At 47.4% G+C, this 18,145-nt stretch overlaps 2 protein-coding genes across 2 annotated transcripts; one reads left to right on the top strand and one right to left on the bottom strand.

Annotated features, from left to right (window-relative positions):
* Nucleotides 1–1,062: 1,062 nt before the first annotated feature.
* LOC308065823 (olfactory receptor 2A1/2A42-like) lies at nt 1,063–7,307 on the bottom strand. The gene has a single exon (XM_080392326.1). The coding sequence runs from the start codon at nt 4,643–4,645 to the stop codon at nt 3,545–3,547; it is 1,101 nt and encodes a 366-aa protein (XP_080248452.1). The 5' UTR covers nt 4,646–7,307; the 3' UTR covers nt 1,063–3,544.
* A 9-nt stretch (nt 7,308–7,316) lies between these two features.
* On the top strand, nt 7,317–17,317 carry LOC308065824 (olfactory receptor 10R2-like). The gene has a single exon (XM_080392327.1). It carries the CDS (start codon nt 12,228–12,230, stop codon nt 13,164–13,166), a length of 939 nt encoding a protein of 312 aa, XP_080248453.1. The 5' UTR covers nt 7,317–12,227; the 3' UTR covers nt 13,167–17,317.
* The last annotated feature ends 828 nt before the right edge of the window (nt 17,318–18,145 follow it).

Genomic DNA, 18,145 nt, shown 5'->3' with positions numbered 1-18,145 from the left:
ACAGCCAGTCCCCAACACCGTCGCCAGCGGGCACGTCAATGCTTTGCAAAAGAAGAACTGTGAACTTTTAACAACTCCCACCGTGGCCTGTGCTGCGGCACAGCAACGGCACTGGGAATCACCGGTGCCACGTGCAGAAGCCCCGTCAGACTCGTTACCGTTGAACCGCTGCCACCTTAACGACGCCTCATGCGGCTCCTCTCCAGGCACCGCGGGACCCTCCCCTGTGCCGTTTGGGCGGGCAGCGCCTCGGCCCGCCGGCTGCGATACCCAAAGTACTGAGTAGGGCCGTGAGACCCACACGCTGCGTTCGGGCTCCGGCACCTGATCGCCTTTGTGGGAGCCCAGGCAGAGCCACCGCTGCTGCTGCTGTGGCACTTGGTGCCCGGCCACTGTCAGATAAAAGCTGGGATTTCACCCTTCGCTTATCTGAGGTTCAGTTCCCTCCTCAGCCATTTCTTCCAGACTTCTTCCAGACACTTCTCCATCTTCAGCTGCTCCCTGAAGAGCCCTTGTCACCCACCCACCTGCTCTTCCCTTCCCTGTCGTGCTCTTCAGCTCTGCCTCCCTTGACACCTCAGGGGTGAACTGATTCCTGATGGATACCCACTGTGAAATCCCTCCCCAAACACAACCCCCAAACCCGCCAGTTCCCCAGGGACCAAAATGAGCAGATTCTGCTGCTGGGAACACCACAAGTGACTGTGGGGAGGTGGCAATGGAGAAAAAGCACCTGATTGCAAAGCATGCAAAAAATTAGCTATCATTTATGTGCTTACATGCCCTTGTGGACCTGGCCTTTCTTAAACGATGGGATGTAAAGCTCTTCCAACGTAGCTTGTGATGGCAATCATGCCCTGTGATGTGAAGGAAGGTCTGGAAAGAAAGGCACCCGTATCTCTGGTCAGGGAGGTAAGACTTGAGGGAGGGAAGTGGAAGCAAACCTCGGGCATGAGCAGCAAAGAGCCCTGAGCGAGATGCTGGATCCACACCCTGCAGTTGTATAATATACTGCTTCCTCAAAGTCTGCTGTGGTGTGCACAGCCAGCCCAACCTTTGGGTGGCAGAGCTAGGGCAGATGCTTTCCAATAGAGGAGAATCAGAGACATGTCAGCTCCCTGGCTGGATTTAACAGCACCGTTGTCTCTCTCCCACCAAGACATTGGGCACAAGTCACAGTAGCAAGAGCAAGTCACAGTCACTGTTGTCCGTTTCCCTGGCCATGCTTTGGGTTTACTGAGTGTAATGTACCAACATAAGGTGGAAGGGTGTAAAGGAGTCAGCCTGTGTCTCTGCATTCAGAGAACTGGTGTTCTCCAGATGAACAAGGCATTCCTCATTCTCACACCCAGCAGCCAAGAGGAGAAGCGGTACAAGCCCGGCTGCACTCTCCGACAGTGTCAGCTTGAATGGAGCGTAAATGGACATGGAGCTATCAGCCAGTGGTCGGGGTCCCAGGGGCGCACTGTGCCGTAAGTCCAATGAAACTCCAGAGGCTTTGTTCCAGGAGGAGAGGCCATCCTGAATTGGCCTGAAGGAGACTGACATTTCACTGAATGGCTCTACACCCAGCTGGGTGGTAAAGACAAGCCATTCTGCTTCTTTCCTCTGCAGGGTGGAACAAAATGAGGAACCAAATAGTGTTGCTCAGGACCACAGTGGTAATCTCAGGACCTGGCAAGAATGACACAGTCGTGGAGAGGAGCATGTGTCAGGAGGCAGTCTGCTTCAGAAATGGGGTGCTGGGCCAGGGGATCCCCAGAGGTCTCTTCCAGTCTAACTTCTATGAGTCTGTGTGTGCAGGAATTACCTCTGGCTCTGAACTGAAATACAGCGTGGAAATAAGAAAGGAAAGTGAATGCTGTGCAGCTCTCTTACAGGCCCAGCTATCCAACTGTTGTAGGTACCATGCTAATGCTGATGCTTTTCTTCCTGAAATCAGGAATGATCCACTTCAGAGAAGGCACATTTCATTACTCCCATCTCTTTTTTCCTTTTAAAATTCTCCCAGATTTTTAGTAGTCCATAGTTTAGTTTATGACATGGGTGCCTTAGAAAAGGGAATTTTCCCCTTCTGTTACCTCAGTGTTCCAGAAAAAGCTACGAGTGTCTCGCTTTATAAATACAACTGTGAATTTGGTTTGATTTTAATGTGCTTTTTCTGGTTTTCAGTTCTGATTTTCCCATGTTCAGTAGAAAAAGCAAAATGTCTACAGGATTCAAGTAGGCATAGACTAATGTATCTGGTTTATCAATGCTTGGGGGTGGAACATCAGCAATAGTCTCATCTAGTAGATGAAAAAGTGTTCAAAACACATGGGAAGCAGCTGATCGATTTTTGACATTTAGTGTGTTCATATCAGGGAACGCAGCCATGGCTGGCTCCTGCTGCTCAAAGGGTGCTAGCTTTCCCATTTCTCTTCTTTTGAAAGAGGACAGCTGTCACAGCTGCTTCATATTTCACAGGAACTTTTCAATCACAGGTACCTGCATTTGTTCTCCTGAATGAACACATAAAGCAGGAACCTTCAAAGGCCTGTTTACGGTGACTGGTAAGAAGATTTTTTTTCTTCTCCTTTAAACTTGTGCCGGGTAGAAAGATCCAGAGGAATTACATGTTCAGTGTAGTCCATTATTTTGAAACTCCATCCCTGTTAGCAGCCTTATTTCCTGGAAGGAATGATCCTGCAGGTGATTAATCCCATGAAAGCTGATAGACTGATGGAACTTCTTAACCGTTAGACCTTCTAGTTAGAAGTGTCAACACAGAGACCAGGGAATATTTTCCAAAGCACAACTGTCAGCAAACAGAGCTCCAAGAAGAAAGACATTTGAAATGTGGGTAAATGGGAGGGTGCTAAGAGCCTACCTCCTGAGTCAGGGTCAATGCCAGAGCTATGCTGCAGAGTGCAGATACCTCAGCTAGCTCAGTGTGAGGAACTGCAGCCTGGCAAAACCACACACAGCTAGTTTCTGCACTGCAGTGGTGGTCCTGTCCACTTCCTGCATGGGAGGTGTCAGACTCAAAAGTGTGAAGAAGCTGAACCCTTCACAGGCTTGTTCACCCTCCCGAGAAGCAAAGCCCATGAGCATCATGTTTTCTTTCTTTTTCTTTCTGATAAAAGAGTTGATGCTCTAGCATCCTAAGGACAAAGGCAATACAAATATGGTCAAGAAAAAGAATATCTTATTAGATCAACTGATACACTTAAAAGAAAGCCTGCTACACAGCAGTTTATTTTGACTGCTATTTAGAACCGAGAAGACAAACCGCTTTTTCCAGCTGAGTCAATAGTTCTGGTAAAATGTACTATGTGCCTAGGACAGCTGCATATAAGGAATAATTACTTATCTCTAATAAAAGGAATAATAATTAGGCATTTTGTGTTATGATATCCATGAGACTATACAAAGAAACAGGCAAAAATGCACTTGAATAACCTCGTGTTACATTTTAATCCCTTAAAATTCAGTGAGAAATACCTGAATTGCTCAAGAAGAAAGAGCAGAAAGACAGGCAGTAAATGAAAGCCCAGAGCCCAGGCTACACGGAATGTAAGACTCTTCTCCTTCTCTGAAGCTTCAGCAAGGCTTCCTTCACCTGCTTGTTCCTCAGGCTGTAAATCAGGGGGTTCAAACTGGGGCTGATGAGACTGTAGAAAAGGGAAAGGACTTTCTCCCTCCCAGATGAGTTACTGCTCCCAGGCCCCATGTACATGAAGATAGCATTTCCATAAAACAGACCCACCATGGTCAGGTGGGAGCCACAGGTGGAAAAGGTTTTGTGCCATCCTGCTGCAGAGCGGATGCGCAAAATGTTGGCCAGGATGTGCAGATAGGAAAATAGGATTAAAGCTAAAGGGCAGAGGAGAAAGCACACACAGATAGCAAAGATCAGGACTTTATTGGCAGTTGTGTCAGCGCAGGCCAGCCTTAAGACCCCAAGGATTTCACAGAAGAAGTGGTCAACCTCGTAGAGGCCACAGAAGGGCAGGTGTAAAGCCAGAGAGGCTTGCAGTGTACCAAATATGAACCCAAAAGCCCATGAAACTGCAGCAAGGGTGAGGCACACCCTCCAGCTCATGATGAGGGCATAGCGGAGGGGATAGCAGATTGCCACATAGCGATCATAAGACATCATGGCCAGCAGTACGCACTCCGTAAGTGCAAAGATTAAATAGAGATGTGTCTGTGTCCCACACCCAGCAAAGGAGATGGTTCTGCCTTGTCCGAGGAGGTTCCTCAACAGAAGGGGGACATTGTTGGAGGCAAGGCAGATGTCCAGGATGGAGAGGTGGCAGAGGAAGAAGTACATGGGACTGTGGAGGCGGTGGTCCAGGCAAATAAGCACAAAGACAAGTGTGTTTCCCATCAGAGTGGCAGAGTAGAGGACAGAGAAAAGGCCAAAGAGGCAGAGCTGCAGGGCTGGGCTGCTGGAGAACCCCAGAAGGATGAATTCTGTGACAGTCGTTTCATTCTGCATGCTGTACTGGAGATGAGGCAGCACAAACTGCGGCCAGGGAGATCTGCAATGGAAGGAGAAGGAAAAGGAAAGAAAATTGAGTTTTCCTAAGAACGTTGCTCCCCTTTTACACTGCAGCTCCCTGCTCCTTGTTTTTCTCTCTGACCCCAGTGGAAGGTGCATACTACCCTCACCATGCTGAGTGATATAGACCTGAACTGCAAGCTCTAATCTCTGCACAAACTTTGAGCAGCTCTGAGCAATCTTGCACAACTTTACTGCCTAGTTTGCCTTTAATGTTTTTCTTTTTCTGAGCTGTTGTTTTTTTCTTTTGGGGCACGGGGGTTCTCTGTTGGAGAAAATAACAGCTGTCAATGATGATGAAGATTGCAGGTGTCAATTAAGGGGAAGTCAGAATATCTTCAAAACAGCTGTTTAAAATTATGCTTTTTATTTTTAAAAATATTTTAAATAAAAAATAATAAATTTAAATATTTATTTTAAAAAAGTTAAGATTAAAAATATTAAAATGAACCCACAGTTCACAGAATAATTCCAGTTTTACCATTAAACCAATTAACATTTCTAATCTATTGGTAAGTCCTCTTTACCTTAGCAAAATGCATTCATACTGAATCCTCGGTTGCTTGATCCATTATTCTATATCTAACTTCACTTCAGGTTGCTGAACAAACTGAGAGCTACACTGGGATGTACAGCACATAATTATTGCTAAAAGAATGTTACTTAAATTTATACACAAGAGTTTCCTTACCTGTAGCATCTGGAAAAATGTGATTTGTTCAACTCTGTGTTTTTTTTAATCAGGAAAACCTTATTACAAAGTTCTGTGTACTTTCTCAGACAACAGGCAAAACAAAGAGCTGTTCCATTCTGTTCATCTCTCTATGTTCATTTGTTTTTAAAGCCAAAGTTTTCTGACTAATGTGTCTGAAGGGACACCGTCTTGATTGCCAACAGGCAGCACAAAAATTAATCTCAAGTATAAATCCCCAGAGTTACATACCTGAACTCTGGGGATCCTTCCAGAAAATAAACATAACTTTATTCTGAAATGGATGTGACATTGTTCTTGCACAGCACTGTACTTACTAGCCCTTCATTCATATGGGCTTCTTTTCTCTTAAACATGGTCTCCTTCATCACTTTCCCCTTTATGTCTTTGCTGACTCGTAGAACTTCCCTGCCTCCAACAGCGTATAGAGCTTTTTGGCTGAGATACTAGTATAGGATAAAACCTGCGGTTAGGAGTTGCCAAATCTAGTATCTCGATGCAGTACACGGCTGCAGCTCCACATCCCCACGTTTGGCCAAATAGAGAGGCTGAGCATGTGTTTTCCAACTGGCACTCATCGTAGATATGCACACCTACATACATGTGCCCTGTCACACAGATCCACAGTGATTGAAAACAAAGCCTCCACAGCATAAACAGCCTTGATCCTGTTCCCTCTCAGGCTAATCAGGGTGAAAGACACTCAGTGGAAAATCTATACATATGCAGAAGCCATATGGGTCCCATCAGTAGCTGACCTTAGACAGCCTATCCAGTCTTTGCCCTCAGGATCCCATGGTTTCCCAGCTCCCTTGGGATAAAACCACACATACACAAACAGCTCTCTTCAGTAGCTGTTCCAGGCCTCCAACCCTGCTAGATTCCCTGGTGTCTCCCATAGCTGGCTTGGGCCTCTCTGGTCCACCCAGTAGCTCTCTCAGACCCTCTGGTCTCTTCAACATCTGGCCCAGACCTGTGGCCACTCCAGTCCCTGGATCCCAAGACCCTTATTCTAGCTGCTGACTAGTCCAGCCTCATGCTCACCAGCGGCTGTACTCCCTGACACACACACCCTCACAATGCGCACACACTGCAGTCTCCACAGCTGCTGGTGCCTCCGGTCCATGGTCCTCTGTGGCCCAGGCTCCCTTTCCAGTTGCTGGTGCTTAGACCTTACACACTAAGTAGAGACGTCCTCCCTCAGGAAAAGAGAAATGGAGCTTAAGAAGAAGATGGGACAGGCTGTGGTGGTATCGTGAGCAAGTCAGAATAAACAACAACCTGTAGAGTATCTGGATCATGGGGTTTATTTAACAACCAACAAGATTAGCCCCTACTTGATTATTTCTCTCTCACACACACATGCACACCCACACTCATACTTGTGAGCAGATCAGTTTTTGCACATACACAGTGCTACAACCCAGAGACCACAACTTCCCTTCCCAGCATGGAGTTTACTGCAGGCCTGGGAAATTCAGGCAGAAAGTCACGTTGGGTTCCTTCTGTGCAGCTGCTCACCATCACTAGTTTCAGAGGTTGCTGGTCAAGGTCCCTGGGCATCCCCTGGCATTTGTCTCCATGTGGCTCTCTGGTCTCCAAGATCTTCCTTCACCTCCAGGATACTTCCTCCAGCCAGAGTCGTCGCCTTTTTATTTCTGGGTCCCCTTCTTCTTCTCAAGATCCCTTTTTCTTTTTGTGAACCCTTCTTTCTGGCATCACCTCTTCTTTCTGAAACCTGCCACCCTCAGTTTCCCCAGTCTAAATTGTCTATGTGAGTAGTACAATGCCTGATCAGCCTCCTAATTAATGGTTCTGTCTCCTATCTCTTTATTAATTGCGGGAATCAGGACATGCCAATTTGCTTATTCCAGGTGTTAACAAAATTTACAACCAGCCCAATAATGGTTGCAATTAGCAAGTAGCAGGATTCTGCTTGACAGTTCGGAATTCAGTTTCAAACGTTCACCCACAGACCTTGCTGTACACATGCACCTCATCAGGTGTTGCTACCTGTGAACATTCATAGTTTAAGCTATTTTTTTGTCTACAGCATGGCCAAGAAAGCGCATTCCCCCCTTCAGTCTTTGAGGTTAGTGGGGGAGAATCAATACTTGTCTGGTGGGTCTCATACCCAGACAACGTGGTTGACCCCTCTCCTGTGACAGCCCTGGGACAAGCCACATCAGGGTGCTGGAGCACCTGCTGAGGTTACTGGGGACCCTTTTTCTGCCATCGCTCCTTCGTACTCCTCTGTGTTTGTGGAGATGAACCTTTAACCATACAACCTAACCCTTTCAACACTGGGAAAATGAGTCTGGAGAGGGCCCAATGCTGAAGACTGTCGATGTGAAATGCTGCCTGTAAGAGGCAGGAGACCAAGCTCGTTTTCTCCCGAGCCGCTCTCTCAGAAGCAGTGTGTGCAGCGTGCTCTGTTGCAGCGGCTGTTCTTGTGTCTGACTGCCTTGTCCTGGCTACAGCACCCTGCTCTGGGGGAATGCCACAGAACGCAGGGAGGGGGCTGCTTCCCCAAGGGCTGCCAAGGATGCTTATCCGAGCGATGCTGCAGGGGCCAAAGTGGGGCAGGGAGGGAGGGAAGGGAACGCAGGAATGAGGAAGCTGGGACTACTAGGGTAGATTGGGAGGTGCCCAAAAGGATCAAGAATGCTGTAAGCACAGGAATAGCTGAGAGATTCACTTTGAAGCCCTTTGGTTAACCATCCCCTCAACATCTGGATCTGTTCTAGTTGCTGAGCTACCTTGCAGTTTGTCAGCCTGTTGTAGAGATCCTGACTGGGGGGCCACTGTAGGGCAAGGAGTTGGTGATCCACAGAACAACCTGAGCAGGCGTAGGTCTGTGCTCTGCTGTATGCACAGCATGGCCTTCAGGCTGTGTCCCCACACACGTCCCTTGGCCGCAGGATAAACTTTGGTGGGTGATTGTAACAGAGGAGCCTGCAGAAGCTACTGCTTAGTACCAGAGATTGCACCACCTGCGTGGCCCTCCCTCCATCTAAGGTGCAGCAAGAAGCCCTCATGTGAACATCCTTTATGAATAGAGTTGTTTTCCTCTGAGAAAAATTGTACAATATCTTGAATGACCAAATAAGGAGGAATTTCTCCACAGACGGGATCTGTACAGCGTGCCAAGGGAAAAATCCATCTGGGGTCTGCCCAATGCTGCATGGATGCAGGGTACCCAGAATCTGAAAGGACATAAGATTTACTTGCTACCTATAAGCCTTTTCCTACTTTATCTCACTACAACAGCAGTTTTATTAAATCATGTATTAAGCCATTCTTACTGAGATCCAGAAGGAACCCGGCACCATCTCCTTCTCCCATCTCATCACCCTCCCCTGTGCAGAAAACGTGTGTTCTAGGAAAACCTACCAAGTGTAACTTTTGGGATGCTCTCTGCAGGGTGGGAGGGGAGAAGGTTTGATTTCAAAGCTCTGGCCAGCTCCTACTCTTGTAGTGTTGCCATGAGCAGGAGGAAGATATTCCACACACACATAGTGGGCAGAACAAGACATCACCAGCTCACTGTGCAGAGGTTAAGGTTGATGCTAGACTCATGGAAATCCACCTTCCTTGCTCTTCACGGCCTCTAATTCAGTGATGGAATTAGAATGTCACATTCCAGGATATTTAGTCCCATTCTGTCCTCCTTCAGTCTGCTGGTCCTCCTATATCACAATTTCACTCCACTTATGAAGATCCCTGGCCTTATTATGCCCTATAATCAGTGTCCCTATTGCCTCATTATTCACAAGGTGCTGAGCTTTACAGCTCCTCTCTCCCAGGCATGCAATGTCACCTGAGACAATGCTAGCTTTGATTCATGCCCCAGGTTCCCACTTAACTGCTGACACCTCCTCAGCCTTGCCACTGGTGCAACCTACCCAGTGTAGCTCTCATCCTCCCAAAAGGGACCAGCAGTGAGGCTCCTATGCCTTCGATGAACATGGTCCCATCCAGAATGCATCCTGCTACAGTCAAAGATTGACCAAGGCCCCTCTGACAGTCAATGCAGCCACAGGAGGTTTGGCGAGTGCCAGCTGGGCTGCTTTGGAAGGGTTTCCAAGTGTCTATAGCCAGAGCTGGGGAGAGAGGTGAGGTGAAAAAGGTGCATACCTTGCTCCTTGACTGGTTTCTAGCCCTGACTTGGATATTTTGGAAGAACCCATGAGACAGATGAGGCTCAACAGTGCCTCAGACCTCAGCTCTGCAGCTGTTGTGGTGTTAACCAGTGTTGTGAGTGCTTATTTTCTCTTGAAGATCTTCTGATGTCCATGGTTCTGTTAAAGTCTAACCTTATGGCATCACTGGATTTCCTAATAATCTTAGCTATATTAAAATTTCTTGAGGTTATGGTTGAACAGGAAAGCTTGCAAACATGATGCAAGTCCTTCTGAATGGCTGCTGAACTCTTCCAAGTTTACTGAAAAGTGCGTCTACGTGGTTTTAAGGCAATCTCCTGGTGTTTTGGGAAAGGAAGGCCATGACTGGAGCCTGATCCTGCACCCATCGAGTTCAGGAGCTCCTTCTGGACTACAGTCCCTCAGACCATAGCAACACTGCACGATAGTTTCCAATCAAAAGCCGAAGCCTAAAAGCACAGCAGGAATTTTAGGTAACACTGTGGTTTGATGCTTGGTCAGCCTTCTGGACTGGAAACAAACTGTCATTCGTAGATGTGCCAACGCACATCGAATGATTATCCTTGGACCAAGGAAAGCCTTGACCCACTTATCATTCTGCTTAAGGTACAATAGGAGATATAGTTGGTCTATTTTCTTTTGCCATTCCCCACTTGCCATATCACCTTCTTGGTTCACAGAAAACTCCTCAGTTGTCTCTCTCAGTGCCTTCCCACTTCGTGCCACTAAAGCTTGTGGAATACTCCCCAGTTGTAGGAGCTCTGAAGTAATGCATATCCTTGTATTTCTTGTAATTGAATTATATTAACTCAGAGAACAATGCTGGACATTTTATGCTGATATTTAATTTTTTTTTTTACTATTTTAGTCTGTTTAGTTTTGGAATATGGAAATCTAGAATATAAAAAATAAGGAAAATGTAGTTTGCTGAAAATTTGACCAAGAAGTTGCTAATGAAAACGGGTCCAAGTTTACAGGGAAGACTGAAATTATGAACTATTACATAAACCTAAATGACAAGGTCTGAGAAGTGGCATTTCTTTATATTCTGAGCACTTCAATGACAATTTCGATAGAGTTAACTCGTGGGCTTCTATTTTATGCCATAAAGGCATATTGCGTTAGGTTTACTCACTGATTTCCTGACCCAGAAGTTAGTTTTGTGACTTGCAACTCCAGTTGTGCTAACAAGAATTTACCATATTAATGTACTTTGCTATTTACAAATAATTCCAAAGAACAGTTCATGTATTTTTGAAAAATATGCATTTAGTTGGCTTTGTACATTAGACTGTGTGGAAGGAATCTTCCCGAAGATCCACCTGAAAATTGAACAGTTTTTCAGTTGTAATGTTAAAAAAGAAACTTTTGATATTTTTGAACAGAACATTTTTGGGGAAAAGAGCTTTCAATTATAATTGCATTGAAGCTTCCCTTCATTTGTTTTCTTTAATTTCTGAATTAAAACTGTGAAGTTTATGAGATTTTATTATGTCCCATTGATGATCCCGTTACCAATTAGTCCTAGGTTTTGATTTACTACAAAGGCTCTACCCTAGAGGTCTCACAGGATATATAAAGGTGTGACTTGCCTGAATTGCAAGTATTCAGAAGACTTCTTCCATGCCCTGCACTTCTAACAGCTCATTTTTCTCCCAATAGGAATGTAGTTACGATGTCTATCTCCTTTCCTTTCCAGTCCTTGTCAGGAAGATAAAAAAGACCACTTCTGGCATCTCGGGGAAGACATTACTGGCAAGGCTGAGCAAAGTTTGCATCAATCTGTGATCTTAGAGTTGTCATCAAAGGTATGTTTCTTTAGGTAAAAAATTCCAGCAGTTTCTGCAAGTCAGCATTTGGATTCTGATATTATATATGTAGGTAAGCTGAACCATAGGGTCCTGAGAACTATAAAGACCCCAGTGATTTCTAGCGCAGCATGACGTCAGTGATGAAGGGTTTAGCCCTGTTTCTCTCCTTTATAGCACTATTTGCTTTGAAAGAAACAGTACCCTGGTTTTGCCTTTCCTCCTAGTTCACTCTGCATTGTGATGAAGCCATTAATTATAGCTAGGTTTTACTTAAAACATTAAAATGTATTTAAATGTGTTAATATAAGGTGCTACTGGCACTAAAGTGAAACTGAATGAATCAGTGGCTTGTTTTATTGGGTATTGCTAGCTTTTGAATACTGAACCGCAGAAAGAAATCCTTCGTATGTTGAAAGGCTTGCTGGATTTTATTTTACAATGTCAGATGAACAGTGAGGATTTTCTCCAAGCATAAAATAGTCTTTTCTTTGCCCTGTATTTGAACTGTCTGATTTTGAATACTTTTGCACTTCTAGACCCTCTAGTCCCAGAACACCAAAATTCATTATGTAGTGAGATAAACCATTGAGAATTCAGCCTCAAAAAATCCCCAAGTGCTTTTCCCCTGTATGTTCAGTGCTGTTAGAACGAGCTACTACTCTGACTTTGGAGTAAGATAATGAACTTGGTTTCCTTAACATTTCACTGCATATTGAACAAACAGCAAAGAAATATCTTATCATACCACATTTAATAATATTCCTAAACCAAACAGAGATCTTGCAAAGAAGCAGGGAACTTGAAAAGAAACAAAGTTATCTTACTTACTGTTCCTATTTCTTAACTGTAGAAATACTGTCCATATGTGTCAGAGGACTGCTCCCTGCTGTTATACCGTGCTTTGGGATTATGAAGGAGAAATGGTTTTGTTGCTTTTCTCACCATTTAAGTCTGGTTTCTTTTGCTCAATGAACTCTTTCTAGATCAGAAACTTTATGATGAATGAGACCAAAGTGATGGAGTTCATCTTGATTGGATTTTCAGATTTTCCAGATCTACAGATTCCATTATTTTTCTTTTTTTTCTTGACTTACCTGCTCACCCTCACTGGAAATGTCCTGCTAATGACAATTATTAGTCTTCATCGTCACCTTCACATGCCCATGTATTTCTTCCTTTCCATTCTCTCATTTTCAGAAACTTGTTATACATTTGCTATCATTCCCAAGATGCTGGTAAATCTAATAACAGAACAGAACTCCATATCTTTCACTGGATGTGCTGTTCAAATGTTTTTCTTTCTTGGCTTTGGGGGCACTAACTGTATGCTTCTAACAGCAATGGGGTACGACCGATGTATGGCTATATGCAAACCTTTACATTACAAATTCCTGATGACCAACAGAGTCTGTAGTCAGCTAGTGACCTTTGCAATGGTGACTGGCTTTACTGTGTCCCTGATAGTAACCTACTTTATATTCACATTGACTTTCTGTGGAGAGAAGGTAATTAATCACTTCTTCTGTGACATGGCTCCTGTCATTCAGGCAGCTTGCACACAAAATAATGGAATTGAGACAGTAATTTTTATTTTTTGTTTTGTGGTTGTGCTTGGCTCATTCTTGTTGATTCTTCTCTCCTATGTTTTTATCATCAAGACCATCCACAAGATCCCCTCTGCTGCAGGGAAACGTAAAGCCTTTTCCACTTGTGCCTCCCATCTCACTGTTATTGTTGTGCACTTTGGGTGCGCCTCCACCATCTATTTAAGGCCAAAATCCACCCATTCCCTAAAGGAGGACATTCTGATTTCTGTCACTTACACTGTGGTGACTCCCTTGCTGAACCCTGTGGTTTATAGCCTGAGGAACAAGGATGTGCACATGGCCCTTCGGAAAGGACTGGGAAGAAAATTGTGCACATGGATCAGATGAAAGGATCTCCTTGAGGTTTTGGTGTGAATGGGCTGTACTTTGGCACTGAAAAAGTAGGGTACAATTCAATACGGAATAATGCTGGTTGTTAACCTGGATAATTCTATGATAACCCATAACAGGAGAAACTGTATTACAAAAGGCTGACCTGCAGCCACCACTTGCTGCCAGCTGTGTTGCTTACTGTTTTGAGCTGGTAAGAGAGCTGAAAGACCATTGAAAAGTTATTTTTATAAAAAGCTAGAAACTCATTGTAGCTGTTTCTGGAACGCTGAGGTAGCAGAAGGGAAAAATTCCCTTTTCTAAGGCACTCGTCATAAACTAAACTATGGACTACTAAAAATCTGGAAGAATTTTAAAAGGAAAAAAGAAATGTGAATAATGAAATATGCCTTCTCTGAAGTGGATCATTCCTGATTTCAGCATGAAAAGCACAAACATTAGCATGGTACCTACCACATTTGAATAGCTGGGCCTGTAAGAGCACTGCACAGAAGTCACTTTCCTTTCTCCTGCGTTCACAGACCCTAGAAGAAGTTAGACTGGAAGAGACCTCTGGGGATCCCCTGGCCCTGCACCCCATTTCTGCTATTGTTGTTGCAACTTGTGCCCAATGTCTTGGTGGGAGAGAGACAACGGTGCTGTTAAATCCAGCCAGGGAGCTGACATGTCTCTGATTCTCCTCTATTGGAAAGCATCTGCCCTAGCTCTGCCACCCAGCAAAACTCCGTCATACCCAAAGGTTGGGCTGGCTGTGCACACCACAGCAGACTTTGAGGAAGCAGTATATTATACAACTGCAGGGTGTGGATCCAGCATCTCGCTCAGGGCTCTTTGCTGCTCATGCCCGAGGTTTGCTTCCACTTCCCTCCCTCAAGTCTTACCTCCCTGACCAGAGATACGGGTGCCTTTCTTTCCAGACCTTCCTTCACATCACAGGGCATGATTGCCATCACAAGCTACGTTGGAAGAGCTTTACATCCCATCGTTTAAGAAAGGCCAGGTCCGCAAGGGCATGTAAGCACATAAATGATAGCTAATTTTTTGCATGCTTTGCAATCAGGTGCTTTTTCTCCATTGCCACCTCCCCACAGTCACTTGTGGTGTTCCCAGCAGCAGAATCTGCTCATTTTGGTCCCTGGGGAACTGGCGGGTTTGGGGGTTGTGTTTGGGGAGGGATTTCACAGTGGGTATCCATCAGGAATCAGTTCACCCCTGAGGTGTCAAGGGAGGCAGAGCTGAAGGGCACGACAGGGAAGGGAAGAGCAGGTGGGTGGGTGACAAGGGCTCTTCAGGGAGCAGCTGTAGATGGAGAAGTGTCTGGAAGAAGTCCGGAAGAAATGGCTGAGGAGGGAACTGAACCTCAGATAAGCGAAGGGTGAAATCCCAGCTTTTATCTGACAGTGGCCGGGCACCAAGTGCCACAGCAGCAGCAGCGGTGGCTCTGCCTGGGCTCCCACAAAGGCGATCAGGTGCCGGAGCCCGAACGCAGCGTGTGGGTCTCACGGCCCTACTCAGTACTTTGGGTATCGCAGCCGGCGGGCCGAGGCGCTGCCCGCCCAAACGGCACAGGGGAGGGTCCCGCGGTGCCTGGAGAGGAGCCGCATGAGGCGTCGTTAAGGTGGCAGCGGTTCAACGGTAACGAGTCTGACGGGGCTTCTGCACGTGGCACCGGTGATTCCCAGTGCCGTTGCTGTGCCGCAGCACAGGCCACGGTGGGAGTTGTTAAAAGTTCACAGTTCTTCTTTTGCAAAGCATTGACGTGCCCGCTGGCGACGGTGTTGGGGACTGGCTGTGCAGGGCCCCCAGAACAGACCTGGGGAGGTGCCCGGGGCTGTGAGCAAAGCCAACACCACGGCAGCTCCTCTCCCAAGAGAAGGACACATGGTGACCTCTGCTCCTCTGCCTTCCTCGCCACGGGCAGCCCCGCCAGCACCACCCCGGCAGCAGCTCTGCCCTTCTGCCGCAGCAGCAGAACGCTGCAGGCTCTCCCTGGGACTGCCGCCTGCCTACCAGCCCATGGACCCTCCGCAGCGTCCCTGCATAGGTGGAACACACCTCGTCCCGTGCCTTGCCCACTCTCGCGTCCATAATACATATAACCCTTCTGTCCACAAGCACACGCACAAGCGCTTCTACACCTGTATTTCAATGGCATCTTGTCAGCAATAAAAGCTCAGCTCGCGCTGATGTTACGCGGAACCCGAAAATGTGCTTGTGTGGCTGGGATTGCTGACCTCCTTCTGGGGAGTCCAAACCAGCCTCATTTCATTTCTTTATGCGTGAAAGGTGTAAACACAGAGGGCTTTGCCCAGTCCCTCCCTCTAGCTCTGCCTCTGCCTTGCCCCAGCAAATACGGGACTCTGTCCTCTCCCGCTGTCCCCTGTTGCCCCCAATGATTCTCTACAGCTCCAGGGTGCCGTACTGTCCAGAACATTGAATCTGCACCTGTGAGCCACTGCTGACCCTTTGCCTCTCTGCAGCTGTTTCCTTTCTTGAATTCTCCCCTCCTCCACTCCAGTCTTGCCGCATAGCTAGAAAAAATACCCTGCAATTACAGAAATGCAAAATATGGTGCCTTTTATAGACAGAAATCCTGGTGCCGTTTTTTAACACATATCAGTATGGATGAGATTTAAGGATGTTTTGCAATCATACGTATGAGATAAGGTATCTCTTTCGCATGCCAGGTTACCTCGTGACGCACCCCTCAACACCAGGAAAGGGGAGAATCAAACCAGTGGTTACTCTTGGCTTGCTTTCCAATTTGCAGATGTGGGCTGGTTTTTTAACCTTTGATGGCCCTGCTGTACTGACAATACTTTACATCTCCTAGCGTTGCAGCAGGGGACACTGTTGCCTTTGGAGACTGATTATTAGCCAGGAATACCTGCTTTTTTCAGAAATTCCCCATAGCATCAGTATTTATCCTCAGTAGCATTTTCACCAGCAACGGGTTTGTGGTGCCACTGAGATCATTTCCCAGGTGTCCCAGAGATGTGTTTACGTGCTATGTATTGTCTCTGAGGTGCAAAGACAATGGGGGATGGATGTGTCTTTGCCCTTGTCTCCACTGGAAACCACTTCTGGAACATGTTACAAAGGGGGACTGAAAGAAGAGGCTGTTTGAACTGTTCCTTGAGTCAAAGCGCTTTGTGCCTCTATGATGAAATCCTGCAGCGAGCTGGGTCATGTGTTGGTAGCAGTTTTGAGTGGAATGCAACAGCAGGCAACACACTTCCCCATGGCACATGTGCCCTTCTTTCCTCTTCCCCTCTTCCCATGGAGTTCCAGGGGAAACTAGATGTAAAGGCTACATGCAGAAGACCTCGCAGCGTGGAAATAAGCAGGAGAAGTGGGGAAAATGGCTAACAGACACTGTCAGAAAGCAGCTTTCCCTGCTTTGACAGGGTCCCGAGTGGAGATACCCGCGATGGGAAGATTGCACAGGAGGGCCTGTCCTTGCGTGCTTCGCCTGGAAGAAAGGTGCGCAGTGTGCTCAGGCTGGATCAGGAACCTGGGGGCTCTCTGAGAGCCATGGAAAGAAAGGTGTGGAGACACCGGTCACCAGGCTCAGCCTGGGCAGGCAGCTGTGGGAATTGGGGTGCTGGCCATGATGAGCCCAAGTGCTTTCCCACCCTCCCCAGCCAGGAAGGGCAAACGTGGCTGGACTGTGGGCTATTTGCTGTCTCTGCTGCCATATTCCCCCTTGGGACGGTGCTAGAGGAACCTCCAGGGCCCTTTGCTCTTCCAGAAACTTTCACCCTCGCCATCCTTCATGGCCTGTGCCCATTCTCCGGGCGGGAGATCCCTTGTCCCCCTTGCAGCTGCTTTCAGACCAAGTGCAAACCTGAGCTGGAGGCAGGTGGTGCCCATCAGGACCAGTTGCCCTCCAGGCAGGTGTGTGCCCTCCCTCCTCAGCAAGGGCTGTGCTACAGCCTCACTTTGCAGAGCTTTCTGCCTGTGTCCAACTGCATTCCTTTGGCCAGTCAGGAGACACTAGCCCAACACACAGCACAAAGTGCCCCACATCTGACATGGCATTACCAAACCCTTTCTTGTACCCTTATAGTGCTGAATTTGGTAAGAACCTGGCTCCAGCAGCAGCCCTTGCCTTGCCATTGTGGGGCAAGAGCTTCTGCTTCCTTCTTACTGGATAGCAGCAGTGACATGGGCATGTGCAGCCCTTTGCCTGGGGCATCTCTTCTTATTCTTGCTTGTCTTCTTTTTGGAGGGTGAGGCCGCATGCTGGCTTTGGGTGTCAGCCCTGCTGTGACTCCTGGGCCTGCCGGCTGGCAAGAGATGCTTAAGCACAGAGCTCTTTTGCAGCACCATCTGCATATGTGATGGAGAAATGTGCTGCTGCTTGCTCTGCTTGGAAATTTTGCCAGCCATGTGCATGTTCTTGTGTGTCACCCGCTGCAGCATCGCAACCAGACAGACCACAGCCCTGTCTCCAAAGTGGTTAGCAAAGCTGCCTCTGAGCAGCTGCCTGTCTTCGTGGCTCACAGGGGAGAGCAGCCTGGGAGAAGTGGCTCATTTCCACCTTTGCTTCCCTGCCTTCGGAAGGCCCCACCAGAACATGTCGCTTCGGGCTCCCGCTCCTGCTCTGGCACCGTGCAGGCCTCCCTGCTCCAGGCACGCTGCTCACAGCTTGCTCCCGCAGGTCTCTCCGCGCTGTGCCGTCCCGTGCCCTGCCTGCCTTGGCCGCCCGCCCTTGCTGGCCCTCGCTCGCAGGTCCTGTCTCTGGGCTCGGGTTGCCTGGGCTTGGCCGAGCCTTGTCCGGGGCAGGGAAGCCAGGACAGACCCTGCTTTGCCCCAGCCCCTAGGAAGAAGGTCTGGGGCTCAGGGCCTCTCCTGCGCAGGCTCTGGCCCTTTGCCCACCTGCACAGCAGCAGCGGTGGCTCTCCTTGAGTGGCAGGGACAAATAGAAAGGACCTCACCTGTCTGCTTGTGACATCACCCCTCTGGCTCCGCCC

The sequence above is a fragment of the Falco punctatus genome (assembly GCF_963210335.1).
Source record: "Falco punctatus genome assembly, chromosome: 6".
Lineage (NCBI taxonomy): Eukaryota > Metazoa > Chordata > Aves > Falconiformes > Falconidae > Falco > Falco punctatus.
Note: the sequence above shows the minus strand (reverse complement) of the source record. Positions and strands in the feature narration are given on the sequence as shown.

Excerpts from the sequence above, each read along its gene's own strand:
- LOC308065824 (XM_080392327.1), top strand. The coding sequence starts at position 12,228 with ATGATGAATGAGACCAAAGTGATGGAGTTCATCTTGATTGGATTTTCA.
- LOC308065823 (XM_080392326.1), bottom strand. The coding sequence starts at position 4,645 with ATGCACCTTCCACTGGGGTCAGAGAGAAAAACAAGGAGCAGGGAGCTG.